This window comes from Dunckerocampus dactyliophorus, chromosome 5, assembly GCF_027744805.1.
Source record: "Dunckerocampus dactyliophorus isolate RoL2022-P2 chromosome 5, RoL_Ddac_1.1, whole genome shotgun sequence".
Classification (NCBI taxonomy): Eukaryota; Metazoa; Chordata; class Actinopteri; order Syngnathiformes; family Syngnathidae; genus Dunckerocampus; species Dunckerocampus dactyliophorus.
The window spans coordinates 27,643,480-27,663,666 of NC_072823.1; the positions used below are offsets into that span (position 1 = coordinate 27,643,480).

Consider the following 20,187-nt stretch of genomic DNA (forward strand, 5'->3'; position numbering starts at 1 on the left):
ATATTTAGTGCGTTTGAAATTCTTATTTTGGAGCAACTGGCGCTGTGTGGGTGTTTTCGTGTGGCTGCAAAACAAGCTGTGAGTGGGAGGAAAGCGCACACGGTTTTGTGGTTCGTGCTCTTAGAATTTGCAGAGTTGGGGGGAATCCCTTTTTATTTGCATCAAATGAAATGGCTCCATGGCACAAAGTGTTTTTTTTTTTAATCATTTTTATTAAAAGTTGTTTTTTACTGAGTTTATTAAAAATGACATACTGTACATTAGCTGGTTAGTTTCAGCTAGAATTCTATTTTTTCATTTGATTGATTTACCTCTTAAACATGAACTGTATTTTTTTTATACTGCAGAAAGTGTCTTTTAGTTGTCAAAGATGCTCTATTGTGAGAAGACGTTCCATGTGTCCTAAGAGTGTTTTTCTGCGAAAGCCCCCACCACAGGAAGACACCTGCGCTGTGTGTGTGTGTGTCGGTGAGAGAGGTGGGGCCCAGCCCGCAAAAGTCAGTCTGGTCCTCCTGAAGTGTGCAGGTGGGTAACCTCAGCAGCTCCATCCGTCCACCCCCACCCCACTTCCATTGTCCCAGTGTGTGGGGATCTTTGTGTGGAGGACCATTGTGAGGGGACAGGGGCCGGCCTCTGTTGTGTCTGGGCCTTCTCTGTCCAGACAAAGGGGGCCCCGTCTACAAACCTCAGACTGACTGCTTGACTAGTTGGCTTGCTGCTTGACTAACTGACTGCTTTGACTGGAGGAAAGCAAGTGTGTGTGTGTGTGTGTGTGTGTGTGTGTGTGTGTGTGTGTGTGTATACACTGTGATTAGTAAAGTTGTATTTTTGAGGGTTAATGTTATTGTTGAACAACTAGAGTGCTCTCTGTGATCGTAAAAGGTTCATAATGCTCAAATGTGAATACAGCATGTAAGAAAGTGAAAGTGAGAATATCTACTGTATGCGTGCACTATTATTATTACGGAGCATTAAGGCCACATTTTAAAACCATCTGAGATTTTGAGAATAACGTAATTTATGACAAAAAAGTCGTATTACCTTTGCCCAAGGCCAAATGTCACGTAAATCCCCCCTTGTCATAGCTGTCTCAGGCAATGCCTGGTACGACGGAGTATTAAAATAATCTCAGATTTCGAGAATAAATTACGATTTACGAAAAACTCGTAATGTTACCAGAATAAAGTTGTAAATTTACAAGAAAAACCTCGTAACTTTATGCTACAGGCATCGCCTGAGACAGTTATGAAAAGGGGGGACTTATGTGACCTTTGGTGGAGGGGGCGGAAGTGAGAAGGGCTAGCCATGCTAATCTAAATGCTAAATGCCCAACTGCTCTGTTTTGCGCCATTTAATAAATAAAAGCTCGCCTGAAGCAAGAGGAGCGCTATGTTCTTTTTCCTTCTGACATGTATGACACGTAATATTACAACTTTATTCCTGTAATGTTACTTTTTTTCTCGTAAATTTACGACTTTATTCTTGTAAATCTAAGACTTTTTCTTGTAAATGTAGGACTTTTTTTTCTCGTAAATGTATGACTATTCTCGTAAATTTTCTGACTTTATTCTTTTAATATTACTTTTTTTCTCGTAAATGTACGACTTTATTCTTGTTAATCTAAAACTTTTTCTCGTAAATGTAGGACTTTTTTTTCTCGTAAATGTATGACTATTTTCGTAAATTTTCTGACTTTATTCTTTTAATATTACTTTTTTTCTCGTAAATTTACGACTTTATTCTTGTTACTCTAAGACTTTTTCTCATAAATGTAGGACTTTTTTTTCTCGTAAATGTATGACTTTATTCTCGTAAATTTCCGTCTTTTTTTCGCGTAATATTACTTTTTTTCACATAAATTTACAACTTTATTCTTGTAAATCTAAGACTTTTTCTCGTAAATTTAGAACTTTTTTCTCGAAATCTCAGATTTATTTTTCTACGTGGCCCTAACACGTTTATTATGCAGCTCAATGGGAAAAACAATTTTCCAACTGAGTGACCAGCAACTTCAAACCTAACCTCGATTCTTTGGTTAACCTTATGCAATCCCTAACCCAGTAATTCCCAACCACTGTGCTGGGAAAAATTATCAAATTTCTCTAAATTGGTCCGAAAATAATAATTTACTACCAATAAGTATATTTATTCAACTATCCATGCCAGTGTCATATAGTGATAGCAAAACTAACCCTCTAACCTAACCCATAACCCCAACGCTAACCCTAACCCTAAACCCAATCCAAACCCTAACATGTGACCCTTATCCAAACTGTTTTTTAGGACAGGTTGGGATAAAACAACTTTTTTCTTGTAATATTAAAACTTTATTACAACTTTGAGTTACTCATTTTTTTTCTTGTGAAATTATTTTTTTTTATTATTGCATATTTTTTAGATTAATTTTTTTGAGATATTGCAACTTTTTTCTTGTAAAATCAAGATTTTTTTTTCTTATACTTATAAATGTTTAGGACATTTTTTTTCTTCTGTTACCAGCTAGCTAGCTACCGCCAGTGACAGCTAGGCAAAGCGTGTAAAAAAAAAAAAAAAAAAGCAAGAAAAGTCAGGCACCAAAAGGTCAATAAGCTGTCAAACTGAAACCATGGAGGTTTTACATGCTGGTTTGGATTCTGGCGGCAATACGGGACAAAGTGCGTCCCTTGTCGGCTCAAGACGTGTGTTGTCAACCCTACGTGACACAGCACACATGCACGCTCATGTCACGTTTGTGTTGTCATGACATGAAGTGTCGCGTCGCCGTCGCACTTATTTATCGGCGTATGCCGATCATGTGTTTTTTACGGAAATCGGACGACACTAATCAGTGGCTGATGGATTGGAGCGTCCCTAATGACAGCTTTGTTTCATGAGGAATTTCTTTTTCTTGTAAAATGATGACATTTTTCTTGTATTATTGCAAAATTCTTTTCGATTTTTTTTTTGAGCTATTACAACTTTTTTCTTGAACATTTTTTTATATTTATACTCCTTAAAAAACCTAAAAACCTTCCATCATTGACGAAAACGCTGTTTTCTAAAATTCATGAAATGTTTTTCTCCTAACCACATCGCCACATCTTTTGTCTTGCAACACTACAACTTTTTTCTTGCGATATTTAAACTCTTTTCTTGTGACTTTGCAGTTCTTTTCTCCCCAAAAATTGACTTATTTTTTTTGTAATATTACAACTTTGTTTGATGAAGAATTACAATTTATTTTTCTTTTAAAATTCTGACATTTTTCTGGAATTTCTGCTAATTTCTTTTAGCAACTGCCAAGGCTTGATCAACCTCCATTTATGCACAACAGCTTTAAATTGTTGACCCATTTTGTGGTCCCCGAAACAGGCCCTTTTGTATCCATCCATCCATCCATGCATTCATGCATCCATCCATCCATCCATCCATCCATCCATCCATCCATCCATCCATCCATCCATCCATCCATGCATTCATGCATCCATCCATCCATCCATGCATCCATGCATCCATTCATCCATCCATCCATCCATCCATCCATCCATCCATCCATCCATCCATCCATTCATCCATCCATCCATCCATCCATGCATCCATGCATCCATCCATGCATCCATCCATGCATCCATCCATCCATCCATCCATCCATCCATCCATCCATCCATCCATGCATTCATGCATCCATCCATCCATCCATGCATCCATCCATCCATGCATCCATCCATCCATCCATGCATCCATCCATCCATCCATCCATCCATCCATCCTTGCATTCATGCATCCATCCATGCATTCAGGCATCCATCCATCCATCCATCCATCCATGCATTCATGCATCCATCCATCATCCATCCATCCATCCATCCATCCATCCATCCATGCATTCATGCATTCATGCATCCATCCATCCATTCATGCATCCATTCATCCATCCATCCATCCATGCATCCATCCATCCATCCATCCATGCATTCATGCATCCATCCATCCATCCATGCATCCATGCATCCATGCATCCATGCATCCATCCATGCATCCATGCATCCATCCATCCATCCATGCATCCATCCATCCATGCATCCATCCATCCATCCATCCATCCATCCATCCATCATCCATCCATGCATTCATGCATCCATCCATCCATCCATCCATCCATCCATGCATCCATCCATCCATGCATCCATCCATCCATCCATCCATCCATGCATCCATCCATCCATGCATCCATGCATCCATCCATCCACGCATCCATGCATCCATCCATCCATCCATCCATCCATGCATCCATCCATCCATCCATCCATGCATCCATCCATCCATCCATGCATCCATCCATCCATGCATCCATCCATCCATCCATGCATCCATGCATCCATCCATCCACGCATCCATGCATCCATGCATCCATCCATGCATCCATCCATGCATCCATGCATCCATGCTGCTTATCCTCACTAGGATCGCAGGCATGCTGGAGCCTCTCGCCAGCTGAGGGTACGCCCTGGACTGGGCACATGCGTGGGTATGGACAATGAAGACCCACACACGCACGGGGAGAACATGCAAACTCCACACAGAGATGCCCAAGCGGAGCTCTCCTGACTGTGTGGCCAACATGCTAACCACTCGGCCACCGTGCGGCCCATGCTGTACAGGTCATGTCCTAAAAAAAAAAGTCATCATTAACAGAAATGTGGTTTTCTCAAATGTCTGAAAACTTTCTTATATTCCATCTTTTTTTTTCCTGTAATACCACATCTTTTTTCTTGGAATGTTTCAGCTTTTTTCTTGCAATATTTAAACTTTTTTTTCTTGTGATATTACAGCTCTTTTCCTGGAAAAAAGAGACTTTTTTCTCGTGGTAGGACAACATTTTCATGAGGAATTACATTTTTTTTTCTTGTAAAATTCTGGCGTTTTTGTTGCATTTTTGTCAATTTATTTTAGTTTTTTTTTGCAACTTTTTTCTTGGAACATTATGATTTTATTTTCTCCTTGAATTCTTACTTTTTTTTTTTTTTTTTCAAATTCCTGATTTTTTTTTCTCTTTAACACACTTGTGTTATAAAAAGTCCCAGTGTGCATTATGTTCTAAAAAAACAAAAAATCCCATCATTGTTAAGAAAAACATTGTGTCCTCAAATTCATGACATTTTTCGTACATTCCATCTTTTCTTGTAATACAGCATATTTTTTCTTGGAATATTCCGACTTTGTTTCATGAGGAATTTCACATTTTTTTCTAGTAAAATGATGACATTTTTCCTGTCTTATTGCAATTTTTTTTTCTACTCCTAAAATGTTAACTTTTTTCTCCAATTCATGAATTTTCTTTCTTATTCCTCGTGTCCAAAAAAAGTCACACTGTCCATCGTGTCCTAAAAAGGTCTTGCTCTGAAGCTCCGGTGACGTCATTTCCTGCGAACGCAGCGTGCGTTGTAATAACAATGAAAAGCTCTTGCGCACAACTGCCCATTTTCAACACAATGGTGAGACATCTTTTGTTGTTTCACTTCCGTATTTCTCCACTAAATGAGCATATGTGTAAAAATAATCCGAGCGTGTGTCCATGCTTCTACAATATGAGCTCTGTGGTGCAGCTGTCCTCCGTGCCAGCCAGCATGCCTATGAAGTCCTTCCCAGACCGGAATGTTCTCCCTGTCTGGGGTAAAAGTCCCCAGTATTTGACCTAGAAAGCCAACCATCGCCTCTAAGCACCCTAAAACCAAAAAACAGTCCCTCTTCCCTGTGGGTAGGGCTTTGCAAGACCGGGCGTCATGTACAGGACCATTAGAGGTCTTGTCTTGCTGCTCTTGGCTGCCGTGCACTGTTGTGGTCTGCTCACCGGGTTGGGTTCTCCATTTCATTTGATGTAGATTTTGCAGTTGGCACTCCAGTCCTGCTTCCTCCAAGGAAAACTGCACTTTTTGGGGGGGAATTTTGCCCATCATCCAGATTTCTGATGTGCCTCCAAAAACCTCCAACGAGGTTTTATGGTTTTATGTACATTCATGATAACAAGTAATTCTTATTCCTTCCTGGGCGCATTGATTTCTCATAGAAACATAGAAAGGAGCGCTACATTAACACTAGCATTAACTTTTCCAAACTAAAAAAAAACACAAACACAAGAGCAGTGGCGGCAGCTGCAATATGTAGCGTTACCTTTCGTTAGTGGCCTGAGGCGCTGTCGTGCTGCGGGCGAGTGTGTGGTGAAGCTGGTCGCTAGCCGACTAGTAGCTAGCCGCTGTGGTGTGGCGAGGTGTCACTACGCAGGTGAAGTAGTTCTTCGGGATAACAATAATAATAACAATGACGCATTTTTTCTGGAAGGATTTATGTGTCCCGTTATGTGTATTCTTAGCTGCCTCCTTTTAGCTGTTTTTATATCTTTAGAACGCACAAAAAAGAGAAAGATGTGTGGGCAAAATTTAAAAAGAAAGTGCAGTTTTCCTTGAAGTCTGGTGCTTTCTTGGGTTTGTGGACGTTGCAGTTTGTCAGATGCACTTTTCTCATTCCCGAGTTTGTCATTCCACATTTGCTCTATTCTCCATCTACGTACTGTTCAATATTATATTCATATTTATCTATTTTATTGATAGGTTTATTTTTGGATGAATAAAGTATTATTGTTATATTTTATATAACATATTTAATAACATTCATTTATTAATTGCATGTATTTTATTTCGATGATATTAATTTCATTTTATATTTAACAAGACATTTATTTTATATTGATATAGTTTATATTTATATAAATAATATAAATATATAATATATTTTTAAAAAATCACATGAGGCCATGAGGGCAGGTGGGCGGACAACTGTCTCCCCAGCAACTGTCGATCCAGCTATTTTCGGGTACGACATAAGTGCTGGACATCAGCTGCTGCTTGGCAATGTGGGGGAGGGAGGGGGAGCGGGTGGGGGCACCTGTTGGTTGCTATCTGCTATCATGTAGCATTGCTGGGCCCCAGCAGACAGGTGACAGGCCACACTCGCGCAGCTGGGCCCATGCAGTTGCCATGTTGGGGGGTGCCAGGCCCATTAAAATGTACTGTTTGCGTGTAGTATAAACATTTTCGGGATAAAAGTGTAGGATTTAAGTGCATTTGTACGGTAGGTTGTTTGGTGTGGTCTGCCAAATAACCAAATTTTAATGGGCCTCCGGCCTGGCGTTTGCTGGCATGCTGTTAGCATTTTTATAGTGTGCCTACGTCATGCCATGTGCAAACTAGCATTTTGACATTTTGAGTAAAATAGCTAAAATGCTATCTTGCTAACAGTTTGCATGTTAAGTAGCAAAAGTTCCAGAGCAGTTCTAGAATGTCCCTACGTCATGCCTTGTATATAGTTGCATTTTCATGCTAACAGTTAGCATGTTAGCACCTAGCAAGACAGCAGGGCCGAAAGTAACACCATGACATGTACCCTGTATGTACGTATTTACATTCGGGCATGAGTAAAATAGCTACAAAGCTAACGTGCCAAAAGTTACCATGCTCGCTGTTAGCATGCTTCAACAGGTGGCACGCCCATCAACATTTAAGTTATTATTATGAAATAAAATAATATTTATCATAAAAATAAACAACGCAATGATATATAAGAATTACATAAGATAAATCATACCGAGCGCTGACTCTTGTGGTTTGTCCCTTTTCCTGTGGCGTCAACAGGTAACCAAAATATGAGAAACAGCTCCCACAACATCGCCCAATTAACACTCTTGCTCCGGCGTCTGGGAGTGTTGCCAGCGCGTCAAATAACAAACGAGGTTGTCAGCATAATTAGGAAAATGATGTCATCAAATTGGGCTTCATTAACCGTGCACACAGCACATTATCAGCATGGGGACAAACAAAAGGCTCACTCACGCACACCCAGACAGGGGGGCAACATTCACGTCCGTTTAGGGTTCATTTTGCCTCCACCTGGCGGGGCTGATATTCACCCCGCTCGGCCCGCGGAGACATGTGGTATCCATAGCTGGCGCTTTCGCGGCTAAATGCTCCACTTTGTTCAACAGCAGCGTTTGTATCTGCGCTTTGCTGAAGAGTTTGTTTTTTTGTTTTTTTTGCTCCCAAACAATCGGGAGGCTTGTTGGCCTTGGCAGAGCGCCCACGCTCTCCAAGTGTCATCAGTGTGATTTGGCGTTTTATATATTGTGTAACACGACTGACGCTAATGAGAAAGGCCTGCCGGTCTTGAGGAGCACACTGTTGCTTTACAAAGCACTGCCGTCGCTCCTTATAGTCGCTGCCGTCTGATTCACGGCCCGACGTTTTCTGTCACTTGGTCCCTGCAGCCGCCTTTTTGCATGCGGATGCAAGCCTCTTCAAAAGCAAAAACTGTTTTTTGTTTGCTTGCTTTTTTTAAACGCTTTTAATAATCTGGAACTCTGCGCACTTTGCCAAAAAAGATGACTTTTTCCCCCTTAAAGGCCACTGTATGTTTGTCACATCACATACTTGTCTATCCAGTCACATACTCACACAATGTGAGCATGTGGTCTTTGTGTCTGTCCATTCACATACACACATCATGTAAATAGGTTCTGTCCATGCACATATGCAACAAATGTAGGTCCATTCACAAACACACACAATGTAAGCAGTGTCTGTCCATTCTTATACGGTATCTGTCTGTATGTTCCATCACTCGCAGAATGTGAGCAATCGTCGGTCCATACACATACAACGAATATTTCACGTCGAGTATTTGTCTCTCCATTCACATACTCGCACAATGTGAACATGCGTCTGTCCGTTCACATATACTGCACACATAATGACGATGTCATATTGTCTGTCCATTCATATATGCATGTAATTAATGTATGATGTCATCCTGTTTGTCCATTCACATACACGCATAACGTAGTCTCTACCGAGGCATACACACATAGCGTAAGTTGTCTGTCCATTCATATACACACATGTAAATTGTGTCGCTCCATGCACATATGTAAATAATGTGCATATTGTATGTCCATTCACATACACACACTGTGAACATCTGTCTGTCCATACACATACAGTATATACATAAGAATGTCATGTTGCATATTTGCCTCTCCATTCACATACAGTACATCCATGTGTCCATTCACATATACTGCAGACGTGACTGTCACATTACATACTTGTCTGTCCATTCATATGCACATAATTGATGTACTATGTAAGCCTTTGTCTGTCCATTCACATACACACACAATGTAAGCAGTGTCTATCCGTCCATATACAATATCTGTTTGTACATTCACATACGCACACAATTTGAACATCTGTCTGTCCATTCACATATACACATCATGAATGTGTCGTATTTGTCTCTCGACTCACACACTCACAAAGTCTGTCCGTTCACATATACTATACACATAATGACTATTTACATTTGATATTTGTCTGTCCATTCACAGACTATGCGGATTGAAACGACAGAGCGATAGAACACATCAAATGCTTAAAAAATGGAAGCCTCTGTCTGTCCATTCACATACAGGATGTTTGTTCCGTACCATACACACATAATGTAAGCAGTGTCTGTCTGTTCATATACGCACATCATATAAGTAGCGTCTGTCCATGCACATGTACAAATAATGTACACAGTGTACGTCCATTCGCATACACAGATCACGTGCATCTGTCAATTTAGATGCACACATAATGTACGCAGTGTCTGTCCATTTACGTACTGTACACACTTAATGGAAACAGTTACCGGTATATTTGCATCTGCCTTTTCATCCACATACGCATGATGTAAGCATCATGTTGTCATTTACTTTATTCATATGCACACATCTTAATACTGTCTGTCCACTCATATACACACATCATTTTGTCCATTCACACACATAGACAAAATTTGTCGGTTCATTCCCATACACACCTGATGTAAACATCAATTTGTCTATACACGCGATATACAGTAAATATCTACTGTATGTGGACATTCATGATGGAAATACCGTCTGTCCATTCACATATGCTCATATGCTAGATGCAACGTGAAAATCAGTCTGTTTATTGCCTTTCACACAAATACAAGTCTGTCCATCCAGTCACATATATAGTGTAAATCCTGTTGGTCCGTTCACATACAAAGCATGCATGTAATCTGTGCATCCGTCGGTCCATTCACGCACACACAGTACAGTGTGGGATGTGTTTGTGGTCTTGCGGGGTGTGCAACGAGCCGTCATGTTGTCTTTCCGTGGAGATCAAACTGTCTTTTGAAGTCGTTCTCTGTCTGTCTGCCTCGTCTTGACATGAAAGCCGAGCATAGGGCAGCTCTGAGCGTCCTCTGCAGACGGAGGTGGCGCTCCCATCTCACCTCCTTTCTCTTTCTCTCCCCCAGTGCTGATGGAAACCAGAGGTGGGTGCCCCCCCCCCCCCCCCCCCCCCCCACACACACACACACACACACACCCTCAACCCACCCCGCCTCGTATCGTCTCTCCGGCTAATTGGAAATGGCTTTGCGCTCCTCTCGCCTCTCTTAGCCCAGCTCACTTACACTCCCGCCATCCTCCTCCTCCGGCTTCACCCCTTCCTCTGCGATTTCCCACTGGGATGAACTAACCCTCCCTTCTCTCCCTGCTCTCCCCCATGCTGATTTTGGTACATCCTCAGTATTCTTTGGCCTTTGAAGGCAAATATAATAGAGTGGTAACATGAGAACCAAAGGGGGGATATGGAATATTGGAGGAAGTGTTCTTTTTTCCTCTCTCTTCCCGTTTTGTGTGACAGGAAATCAAGTAAGGAGTTGGGCTTGATTATTGTTAGTTAACCCCTTAAAATTCAGGATTTTCTGGATGCCTCAAAAGGTTTGGTAAGTTCTTGAACGCAGGGCCTTGGGCTATTTTAAACTATAACACTTTCCTTTTTTTAAATTAAAAAATAGTGTAAAGGTGACTATAGGGGTGTTATTTCATGTCTAGAGGGCTCTAATAATGTTAAAAACTGTATTTAGAAGGTTGTAAACAAGTTTCTATGCTCTCATTTACAGTAGTATTATATAATGTATATATGTGTGTGTGTATATGTATCCATCCATCCATCGATTTTCTATTCCGCTTGTCCTCACTAGGATTACGGGGGTATGCTGGAGCCTATCCCAGCTGACTTTTTTGGCGAGAGGTGGGGTACACCCTGGACTGGTCGCCAGCCAACGGCAGGGCACATATAGACAAACAACCATTCATACTCACATTCATACCTATGGACAATTTAGAGTCTCCAATTAACCTAACATGCATGTTTTTGGAATGTGGGAGGAAACCGGAGTACCCGGAGAAAACCCACACACGCACACACACAGATGCCCAAACGGAGATTCAAACCCAGATCTTCCCGATTTCCTGACACCGTGTGCCCGTGTAAATGTATAAATACACATATTTCACAGTGGTGTGAAAAAGTGTTTGAAACATGTAAGTGTGACAAGCCTACAACAAAAAAAGAAATCAGGAAGGGGGCAAACACCTTTTCACACCACTGTATAGACACATACATACATACATACATACATACATACATACATACTGTACATACTGTACATACATACATACATACATACATACATACATACTGTACGTACTGTACATACATACATACATACATACATACATACATACTGTACGTACTGTACATACATACATACATACATACATACATACATACTGTACGTACTGTACATACATACATACATACATACATACATACATACTGTACATACATACATACATACATACATACATACATACATACATACTGTACATACATACATACATACACACATACATACATACATACATACATACATACATACATACATACATACATACATACTGTACATACATATGTACATACATACACACATATATGTATAAAATATCACAGTTGGGTCTGGAACCAATTAACAGCGGTAAACCAGTGATTAGTGTATAAGTGTACTGTATGAGTTTTCCTAAAGTTAGGATGAGGCGTTCCAAAGGTGTTGCATTTGGAGCTCCTTGGCCACACTTGGTCCGAGTCTTCGCTTGGCTGGATGCAAACAAAGCTCCATAGCTTCCTGACACTGCATCTTGTCTTTCAAGACCATTTTGTCATGATTGTTTGTAAAATAAAGACAGAAAAAAAACTACAAAAGCGCAACGTTGACACAGAGTCCACATTTTCCGGCCGTACGAAAAATTGTATCCGGGAATGCTGTATATCATTAGAATCTCAACAAACGTACAACACACCTACGCAGGCGAACAGGGGTAGGCGTAAAACCCCGGCACTGGCATGAAAGCAGCAGCAGAAGGGGTTAAAAAATGGAAAAGCCGTGACAAGTTTCACCCTCGGATGGAAGCAAATCACGGAAGTAATGAAATGGACTTTATTATTTACAGTAGAGCTCCAATGCAGAGGGTGTGCGTGAGTATCATTTACAATCATTTCCATCCATCTGCAGCACACAGGAGCCTCGCTCTCTGCGTTTCTCATCACTGCCCAGAATGCAGACTGGTTCCAGCTGCGATGTTTCCACATGATAATAAATACAGTACAATAAGGCAATGTCTCTATTTACATCTCGTACAAACGTGTACACCAGAGCAGACACAGAGGCTGACCGATGGTGTGTCCGAGATGCTAGGTTCTCTTTAAAAATGCAAGCGACATTTCAACATCAGGAGATAAATCAAATGGGAGACAAGCTGGTGCTTATGTGTGGGTTATACATAATGTAGAGTACATCGGGCCTTACGTGCAGAAGTGGAACAAACCACAGTATGGTTCCCTCATGTACTTTCCAATAATATGAAATCATATATATTGATTTGTATCACTTTGCCTCCAAAAAACAATGTATGCTTGGTAAAAATAACATCTATAATAGGGGTGTAACGGCACATGTATTCATAATATCATTTTCAGTATGGTACAGAGGCGTACCCGCGGTACACTTTCGTCACGCGTCTACTTCGTAAACAAATACAGTGCAGCCCAGCAGGAGGCATGGCTAGTGATAGCGCCAAGGAGAAGCCAGAGCTCGAAAACCCTCTTCTGTCGTTTGGGAACACTGGGCCTTCCCGGCGAAACACGTAAAAAGACAAGCGCATAAGAACAAAAGCAGTGTGTTACCGTTGTTCAGCGACAAGCTGGAACTACTAACAGGACACTTCAGCCAAGAAGGACATGTCATCGAGTAAAAATAAAAGAATCATGAACACTCTTTAAGCTCTCACTGTTGCACTTGCCTTTTTATTTATAAAAAAATATATCTTCATTGGATTTAAAAATAAATAAAAATAAAACAATCATTCACACTTTTCAAACTCGTAGGAAGGCAATTGTCATTTTTAATTCATTAATTAATGTATTATTTATTCATTATTTATTTAGTTCATATTTATTAGTATTACTTATTTACATTATTCAAAATAATCATTGACATTTTCCAAACTTGTACTCTTATTTATTTATTTGTTTTATGTTTATTTATTCTTAAATAAATACAAAATTGACACTCTTCTTACTGTTGCACTTGTTATTTAATTAATCACTTTTTTTTATTTTAGTATTGATTTTTAAATAAATAAAAATACAAAATCATTCACACTCTTCAAACTTTTAATGCTGAGCTTGTCTTTTTATTATTTACTTATCAATTCATTATTTATATAGTTTGTATTCATTTTTTAATTTTTTTTAAATAAAAAAATAAACCAATCATTGTCATTCTTTAAACTTAAAAAAATATATATTTTAGTCATTTATTCATTTTTAAATAAATAAAAATAAAATAACTATTCACACTCTTTAAACCCTTTTTCTGTTGCACTTGTATTTTAAATTATTTTTATTCTTATTATTCTTATTTTTATAATCACATTGTTCCTGCTCTCAGTAAAAATCACAAATGCCTGAGCAGTTTTTTGTTTTGCGTAAATGACCTTAAAACCCGGGTACACACCGAACCGCGACGACCCTCTGCCGTTACACCCCTACTCTACCGCAATATGTGTCAAGTGAAACAAGAATTTAAAACAAAATAAAAAGCAAATGCAGAGAAACAACGCATTGGCTCCACCGTACACACACAACATTGTGGAGCGAACACCTGCAGGCTAGCACACGCTCAACACCGGAAACACACCAACAGACCACAGACCATTACCAAAAGGTAAGGCTACATATTCCAGATGCCGCCAGTCACTGTTGTGCTTTTATTGTTGAGTTTGTTAAGTTATTGCTAAGTGTCGGTGTTCGTTTCTGCGCTGCTCCAAAAATGATGGAATCACCAGCCTCGGAGGATGTTCACTCAGTTGTTTCATTTTGTAGATAAAAAGCAAAACACAAAACTAGAGCCGTGTCAAATGGCTACTTTCCGGGTTTAAGAAACACTAAAAGTAACTGAAGAAGAGAGAAAAAAAATAGACCAAGCAGAGGGGTAAAAAAAATGATGGAATCACTCAATTCTGAGGAAGAAATGATGGAATCGCCCTGTAAATTTTCGAGGAAAAGGCTTCTTGAGACGTCATCTGTACTTCTGTGAAGAAGGTGTCGGACGTTTCGCTCCTCATCCGAAGAGCTTCGTCAGCGAACTAATAAGTGCTGGTAGCCTAGGCCTTAAATACAGTAAGAGTGGGCGGAATTGGTGTGCCAACACCCTCCTCCTATTGGTTCCTTACACTAAGCCTGGGCGGAGTAGTGGTCTAATCCTCTCCCGCTATTAACACCTCCGATAAAAGGGAAGTGTCGCTCCCTGAGTTGGGTATGAACGACTCTGATACTGGCTCGTTAGTCCAGAGTTGAGAGCGTCCAGAGAGCGCTCTCAACCTGTGGGTACCCGCGGTGGGCTTTGAACAAATGTCAAAACAAGAGCGTAGGGAAAGAAACCCAAAAGCCCACAGAAGCAAAAAGGAGAGGAGTGGTAGTCCCTTATGTAGCGGGGGTCTCTGAAAAACTCCAGAGGATCTTATGGCAACACAAAATTCCTACCTATTTCAAACCAGTAAATACTCTGAGACAAAAATTAGTGCATCCTAAAGACAAGGCTCCAAACCAAAAACAGAGCAATGTGGTCTATTCCATCCACTGTAAAGATGAGGAATGCAAAGAGCACTACATTGGGGAAACTAAGCAAATGCTCCAAAAAAGGCTTTATCAACATTGCAGCGACAATTCTAGTGGTCCTCAATCAGCAGTACATCTACACCTTAAAGCTACCAATCACTCTTTTGAGGACAGCGAGGTAAAGATTTTGGCCAAAGAAAACAGATGGTTTGAAAGAGGAGTAAAGAAAGCTATTTTTGTCAAACAACAGAACCCATCATTGAATCGGAATGGTGGTTTGAGGTTTAATTTGGACCCTGTGTTCAGCAGGTTACTGAGACCGAAACCCACAGCTCTTAGTCTTGCAAATGAGGTGAAGCCAGGGCCGAGCCAGAACAATAGATGCTAACGAGCCAGTATCAGAGTCGTTCATACCCAACTCAGGGAGCGACACTTCCCTTTTATCGGAGGTGCTAATAGCAGGAGAGGGTTAGACCACTACTCCGTCCAGGCTTAGTGTAAGGAACCAATAGAAGGAGGGTGTTGGCACACCAATTCCATCCACTCTTACTGTACTTAAGGCCTAAGCTACCAGCACTTATTAGTTCGCTGACGAAGCTCTTTGGATGAGGAGCGAAACGTACAAAAGTACAGATGATGTCTCAAGAAGCCTTTTCCTCGATGGACAACTCCTGTACGACTGAGAGCCTACACAGACGCCCTGTAAATTTTCATTCCCAAAACTAACACCTGCATCAGATAGGATGTGCTGGTGAGTTTGCAGTTAAAAAGGAGGGATCGCATCTTGGAGAGCTGCGGCACCGAGTGGACTGACATGAATCCCGGCTCCAACACGAGAGATGTCACTTGAAACAAAGGAAAGGATGATCAAACTTCTTAAAGAAGGTAAATCGTCACACCATGTTGTCAAATATGTTGCTTGTTCCCAGTCAGCTGCGTCTAAAATGTGCTACCACGTACAAACAACACGGGGCAAGCATACTGGTAGACCAAGCGTCAAGACAGAAACTTAAAGAAATGTGTCTTGAAAACAGAAAATGCACAGCAAAACAAAGGAGGAATAATTGGGAGGAACATGGAGTCAGCGTCTGTGACCGAACTGTAAGAAAGCGCCGACAGGAAATGGGATTCACCTTCAGAAAAGCCAAACGAAAGGCATCATTAACGCCTAAACGGAAAACCAAGGTTACAACGGGCTGAGGAGGAGCATTTGTGGACTGTGGATGACTGGATGAAAGACATATTCAGTGATGAATTGCAGATCTGCTTTGGGTAAGTGGGCAGTGTCGTTCCAGTGAGATTCATGAAGACGCCTGCCTGCGGAAAACATGCACATTTCCACAGTCATTGATGATTCGTATGGGGAGATGGCTGCCATTACATCTTCACGAAATGCACAAGTTTGCACAAAATCTGTGGTGGAAGTTGAAGAAAGAGGTCCATGAGAAGCCTCCACCCTGCAAAGCTGATCTGGCAACAGCACTCAGAGAAAGGTGATTGAGACGACTGATGACGAGTACTGTTTGTCACTCATTCGAGCCCGCGCCTCGGAGACTGCGAGCTGCTATAAAAGCCAGCGGTGGTGCAACAAAGCACTGGCAGTCTGCTAAAGTCTTCTTTTGTTTGTTTGCTTTTCATGATTTCATCATTTTCCCCTCTGCTTGGTCTAAAAAAAGTAACTTACTGACTTTCTTAATTTCTTTTAGTGTGTCTTAAAGCGAGACAGTTGCCGTTTGATATGATTTTAGTTTTGCGTCATGTCTGCCTTTTTTCCCCAAAATGAAACAACTGAGTGAACATCCTCCGAGACTGGTGATTCCATCATTTTTGCCAGAGGTTGTATGGGAAGTCAGTGCAGGAAAATACGCAAAATAGCGTAAGTATTACATGTCATCTGAACGTACCTGTTACCACACGGTCACGGCATGTATACAAAACCATACAACGTTGTTGGTGGTCTTTTGGAGGTGTCTTTATAGGCGGAAAAGGTGGATCCCATCGCGTGCAGTAAAAGAGAGTCCTTAGTCCTTATCTGTTTTTATATTTTTCAGACACACCGAACAGAGAAAGACACATGTTTTCACGTCTCACATCAGGATTGTAGATGATGGGCAAAATCCCCCAAAAAGTGCAGTTTTCCTTTAAGTGGATAACACATCCGGTGGCTAATTAGGAAATGGCGTCTATGATTTGAGTACAGTATGCGACCACGTGTTTACTGTCTGTCCAGTACTTCTTTGAACATTAAACTGCGTTTTTTTTGTACTTTTGACGACATTGCCATTGCTTGTGTAGGCGTTTTTAACATTGATTCCGTCGTGAAAGGGTTAAGAAAAGGAAAAGGAGGTTGAGTGAAACCCGGTAATGCCAATTTGGTTTGACTCTTCGTGATCGTGTTCGCCTGCTGGATTACTGATCCACTCTTGGACCGCATTTTGGGTAATTCCAACCAGATTTTCAGCATCGTCCGGATTTACGACAAAGTGTTTATATGCAAAATAGTTCTAAAGAAGAGTCCCTAAAGATTCGAAAACAGGACGTCCCTGCTGCATCCATTTTTATGACTAATTGGGCACACTGGGTCTCCCAAGCGCGGGGCGCGGTATTCCATTTCCCTGGTGTCATTTGATCACGTCTAACAAACACATTCTAAATCTAGATGCCAAGATAAACGCAGCACGATTTGGACTCCCCCATTTGGGGGAACGCCAGCGCTTTCATTGCTTGCTCGTTAGCTGCGGAGTAATATTGGGGGGGGCGCATAAATTGCCAGACGTGAGTGATGAGGAGGCCGAACGGTGAAATAAATGAGAGCGACGTCGCGGTTTTGGAAGCTGGAATGACTCCATGTTGCTGGAACAGAAAAGAAAACTATCGATTCGGATAAGAAGACACACCATGATTCCTGCTCTTGGTGTGGAATATGTCCAAGCTGTTCGGAAAGAAGGGTATGGAAGACCGAGTCATGGTTTGGATGATCTCATGCTCCTTTCTTAGCGTCCTTTGGCGATGTTATCGTCATCTCAGGGTCCTTCGTCGATGCTAATGCCCATGCGCTTCTGGATGGTCACCCTGCGGATGGAGGGCTTGGACGTCAGCTCCGGTTTGGGCAGGAACTGCTCCGTGAGGATCCGCAGAACCGAGTCCATTTTCTGGTCCATCTGATGGACCTAACGAGGGAAAGACAAAAGACAGATAAGACATACACTACAGTAAATTCATATGAACGTTGTGCCGCTGAAGAACGGGGCGTGGGCGTGGCAGGAAGAAAAGCTCTCTCACCACCTGAATATAAGACGAGTCGTCTTTTTCAGACTGTTAGATATTATTATTACACTTTTAGAGTCAATCTATTAGCTCAGTGCATTTCCAGTCTAATAGCTTCGCATAAATCGGCCTTCTTGACACACACACACACTCACATAGCACAATCAGAGTGGAAAAATAAAGGGAGAAGAGGCAGACGCAGAAGATGAGTTGTTCTCACTCTCTCACACAAGCTTTAGTTTCACTTTCACACAAACTTAACTTTCACTCTCCAGAGGGTTGCGGCAACTGCTTTATATGCTGTGCATACCCATCATTCATCATCTATCTTCCCTGTCGATGCGGTTCAGGAGCATAACCAAATCTGTTTGTTCTCGTATCCGGCGCCGCCAGGTTGCTCCTCAGACTGTCCAGGAGCTCATTGATGCCCTGGTCCATGCGTACAAGCATGTGGGGGCCACACAAACTACTGAGAATCATTTGGAGTTGCTACAATGACATTTTAGCCAAATGGACCAGTGTGCTACATCATTTTTTCACTTTCATTTTTGGGGTGTCTTTGATTTCCCCCCTCTATAGGGTGATCGTTTTCATTTCTATCAAATGATGTGGCATCATTTTGTTACTAATACATCACCCACTTATTATCAGGAAAGATATTCAACATCATTTTCCCCCCAGTTTAGATCGGATGTGTTTTCCAAGTGTTCTCAAATTTTTTTGAGCAGTGTAATATAAAATAAATAATAAAAAAACATATATGTCATTTTACATTCAATTTAAAAACGTCAGTTGCTAAAAAAGGAAGCCCAACAACAGCAACAAAAATATCTCTTTTAGATAAAAATTCACAACACATAATAAATCATAATAATCATAATCATAATAAAACAACAAAAATAAATAAAGATAAATAAATAAATCAAAAATATAATCTAAAATATAAGCGGGAAGCTGGAATACCTCAAAAAAAGTTGCCATGGAGAATTAGTAGGATTTCATAGGAAAAACCTACAACATTAATAACCACTAGTTTTTCTTTGGTGTTCTTGGGGGGGGGGGGAAAGGTTTTTTTCAAATGCACTGAAATTATGCTGTAAAACACTTCATCCTTGGTTTTTGAATGATCAAGAAAAGTCTAAATTTCATCTGAAATATCTAAGAAAATGTGACCAAAAATCCATAATACACACATACAAAAAAAGTAATAAATTTGCGCCGGTTCATTACAAAAAAAATTCCCGATGTTTAAGCATTTTTTGTGAATTTTGATGGGGAAAAACCAAGTGTTAATAAATAAATTAATTAATTAAATGATGGCAAAAAGCTTCTGTGGTAAAATAGCAACGTGTCGGCCATGTTGTTTGTGTTTGACCGTACACAAACACCTGTCACACATGAACGTCAACATGCTGACCTGCAAATGCGTACGTCCACACCCTGCGTCTTTGTGTTTGCTTAGCACACACAAAAGCACACAAAAAGAAGTCAACTTCAAAGGCGCTTCCGCAGACTTTATGGTTTTGGCCTCGCTTTTACCTCATCTTGTCCGCCCTGCGCTTGTACAACACACACACACGCACACACACACACACACACACACACACACACACACACACACACACACACTCACAGCGGCGTATGCTTGGAGAATGAATGAAAGACGGCGCTTTTTAAACAGCACATGAAAGAGCAGGACAGAGGACGCCACAGCAATGACAGATGCAAGAGAGGACGACTCGCAGCTCTGCGGCCTCCGCGGCGTTGTTAACATCAATGGCAGTTTCATTGCCTGACCCCCCCCCCACCCTCATCGCTTCTTCTTCTCCCCCTCCTATTAGAGTGTGCATCT

General features: G+C 41.0%; 1 protein-coding gene across 6 annotated transcripts in view; it reads right to left on the reverse strand.

The window, feature by feature from the left end:
• The window catches only part of kcnq1.2 (potassium voltage-gated channel, KQT-like subfamily, member 1.2), a 289,633-nt gene that overhangs the window by 32,920 nt on the left and 236,526 nt on the right, over window positions 1-20,187 (reverse strand). For 5 of the 6 annotated variants that reach the window (XM_054777781.1, XM_054777785.1, XM_054777782.1 and 2 more), the window contains one exon: window positions 15,667-18,238. The exons of the other annotated variant lie outside the window; for it this stretch is intronic. In XM_054777781.1, the coding sequence (XP_054633756.1) occupies window positions 18,092-18,238 (147 nt within the window). In that variant the 3' untranslated portion in view covers window positions 15,667-18,091. Of the gene's footprint in view, window positions 1-15,666; window positions 18,239-20,187 lie in introns of those variants that run through there. 6 annotated transcript variants of the gene reach the window in all.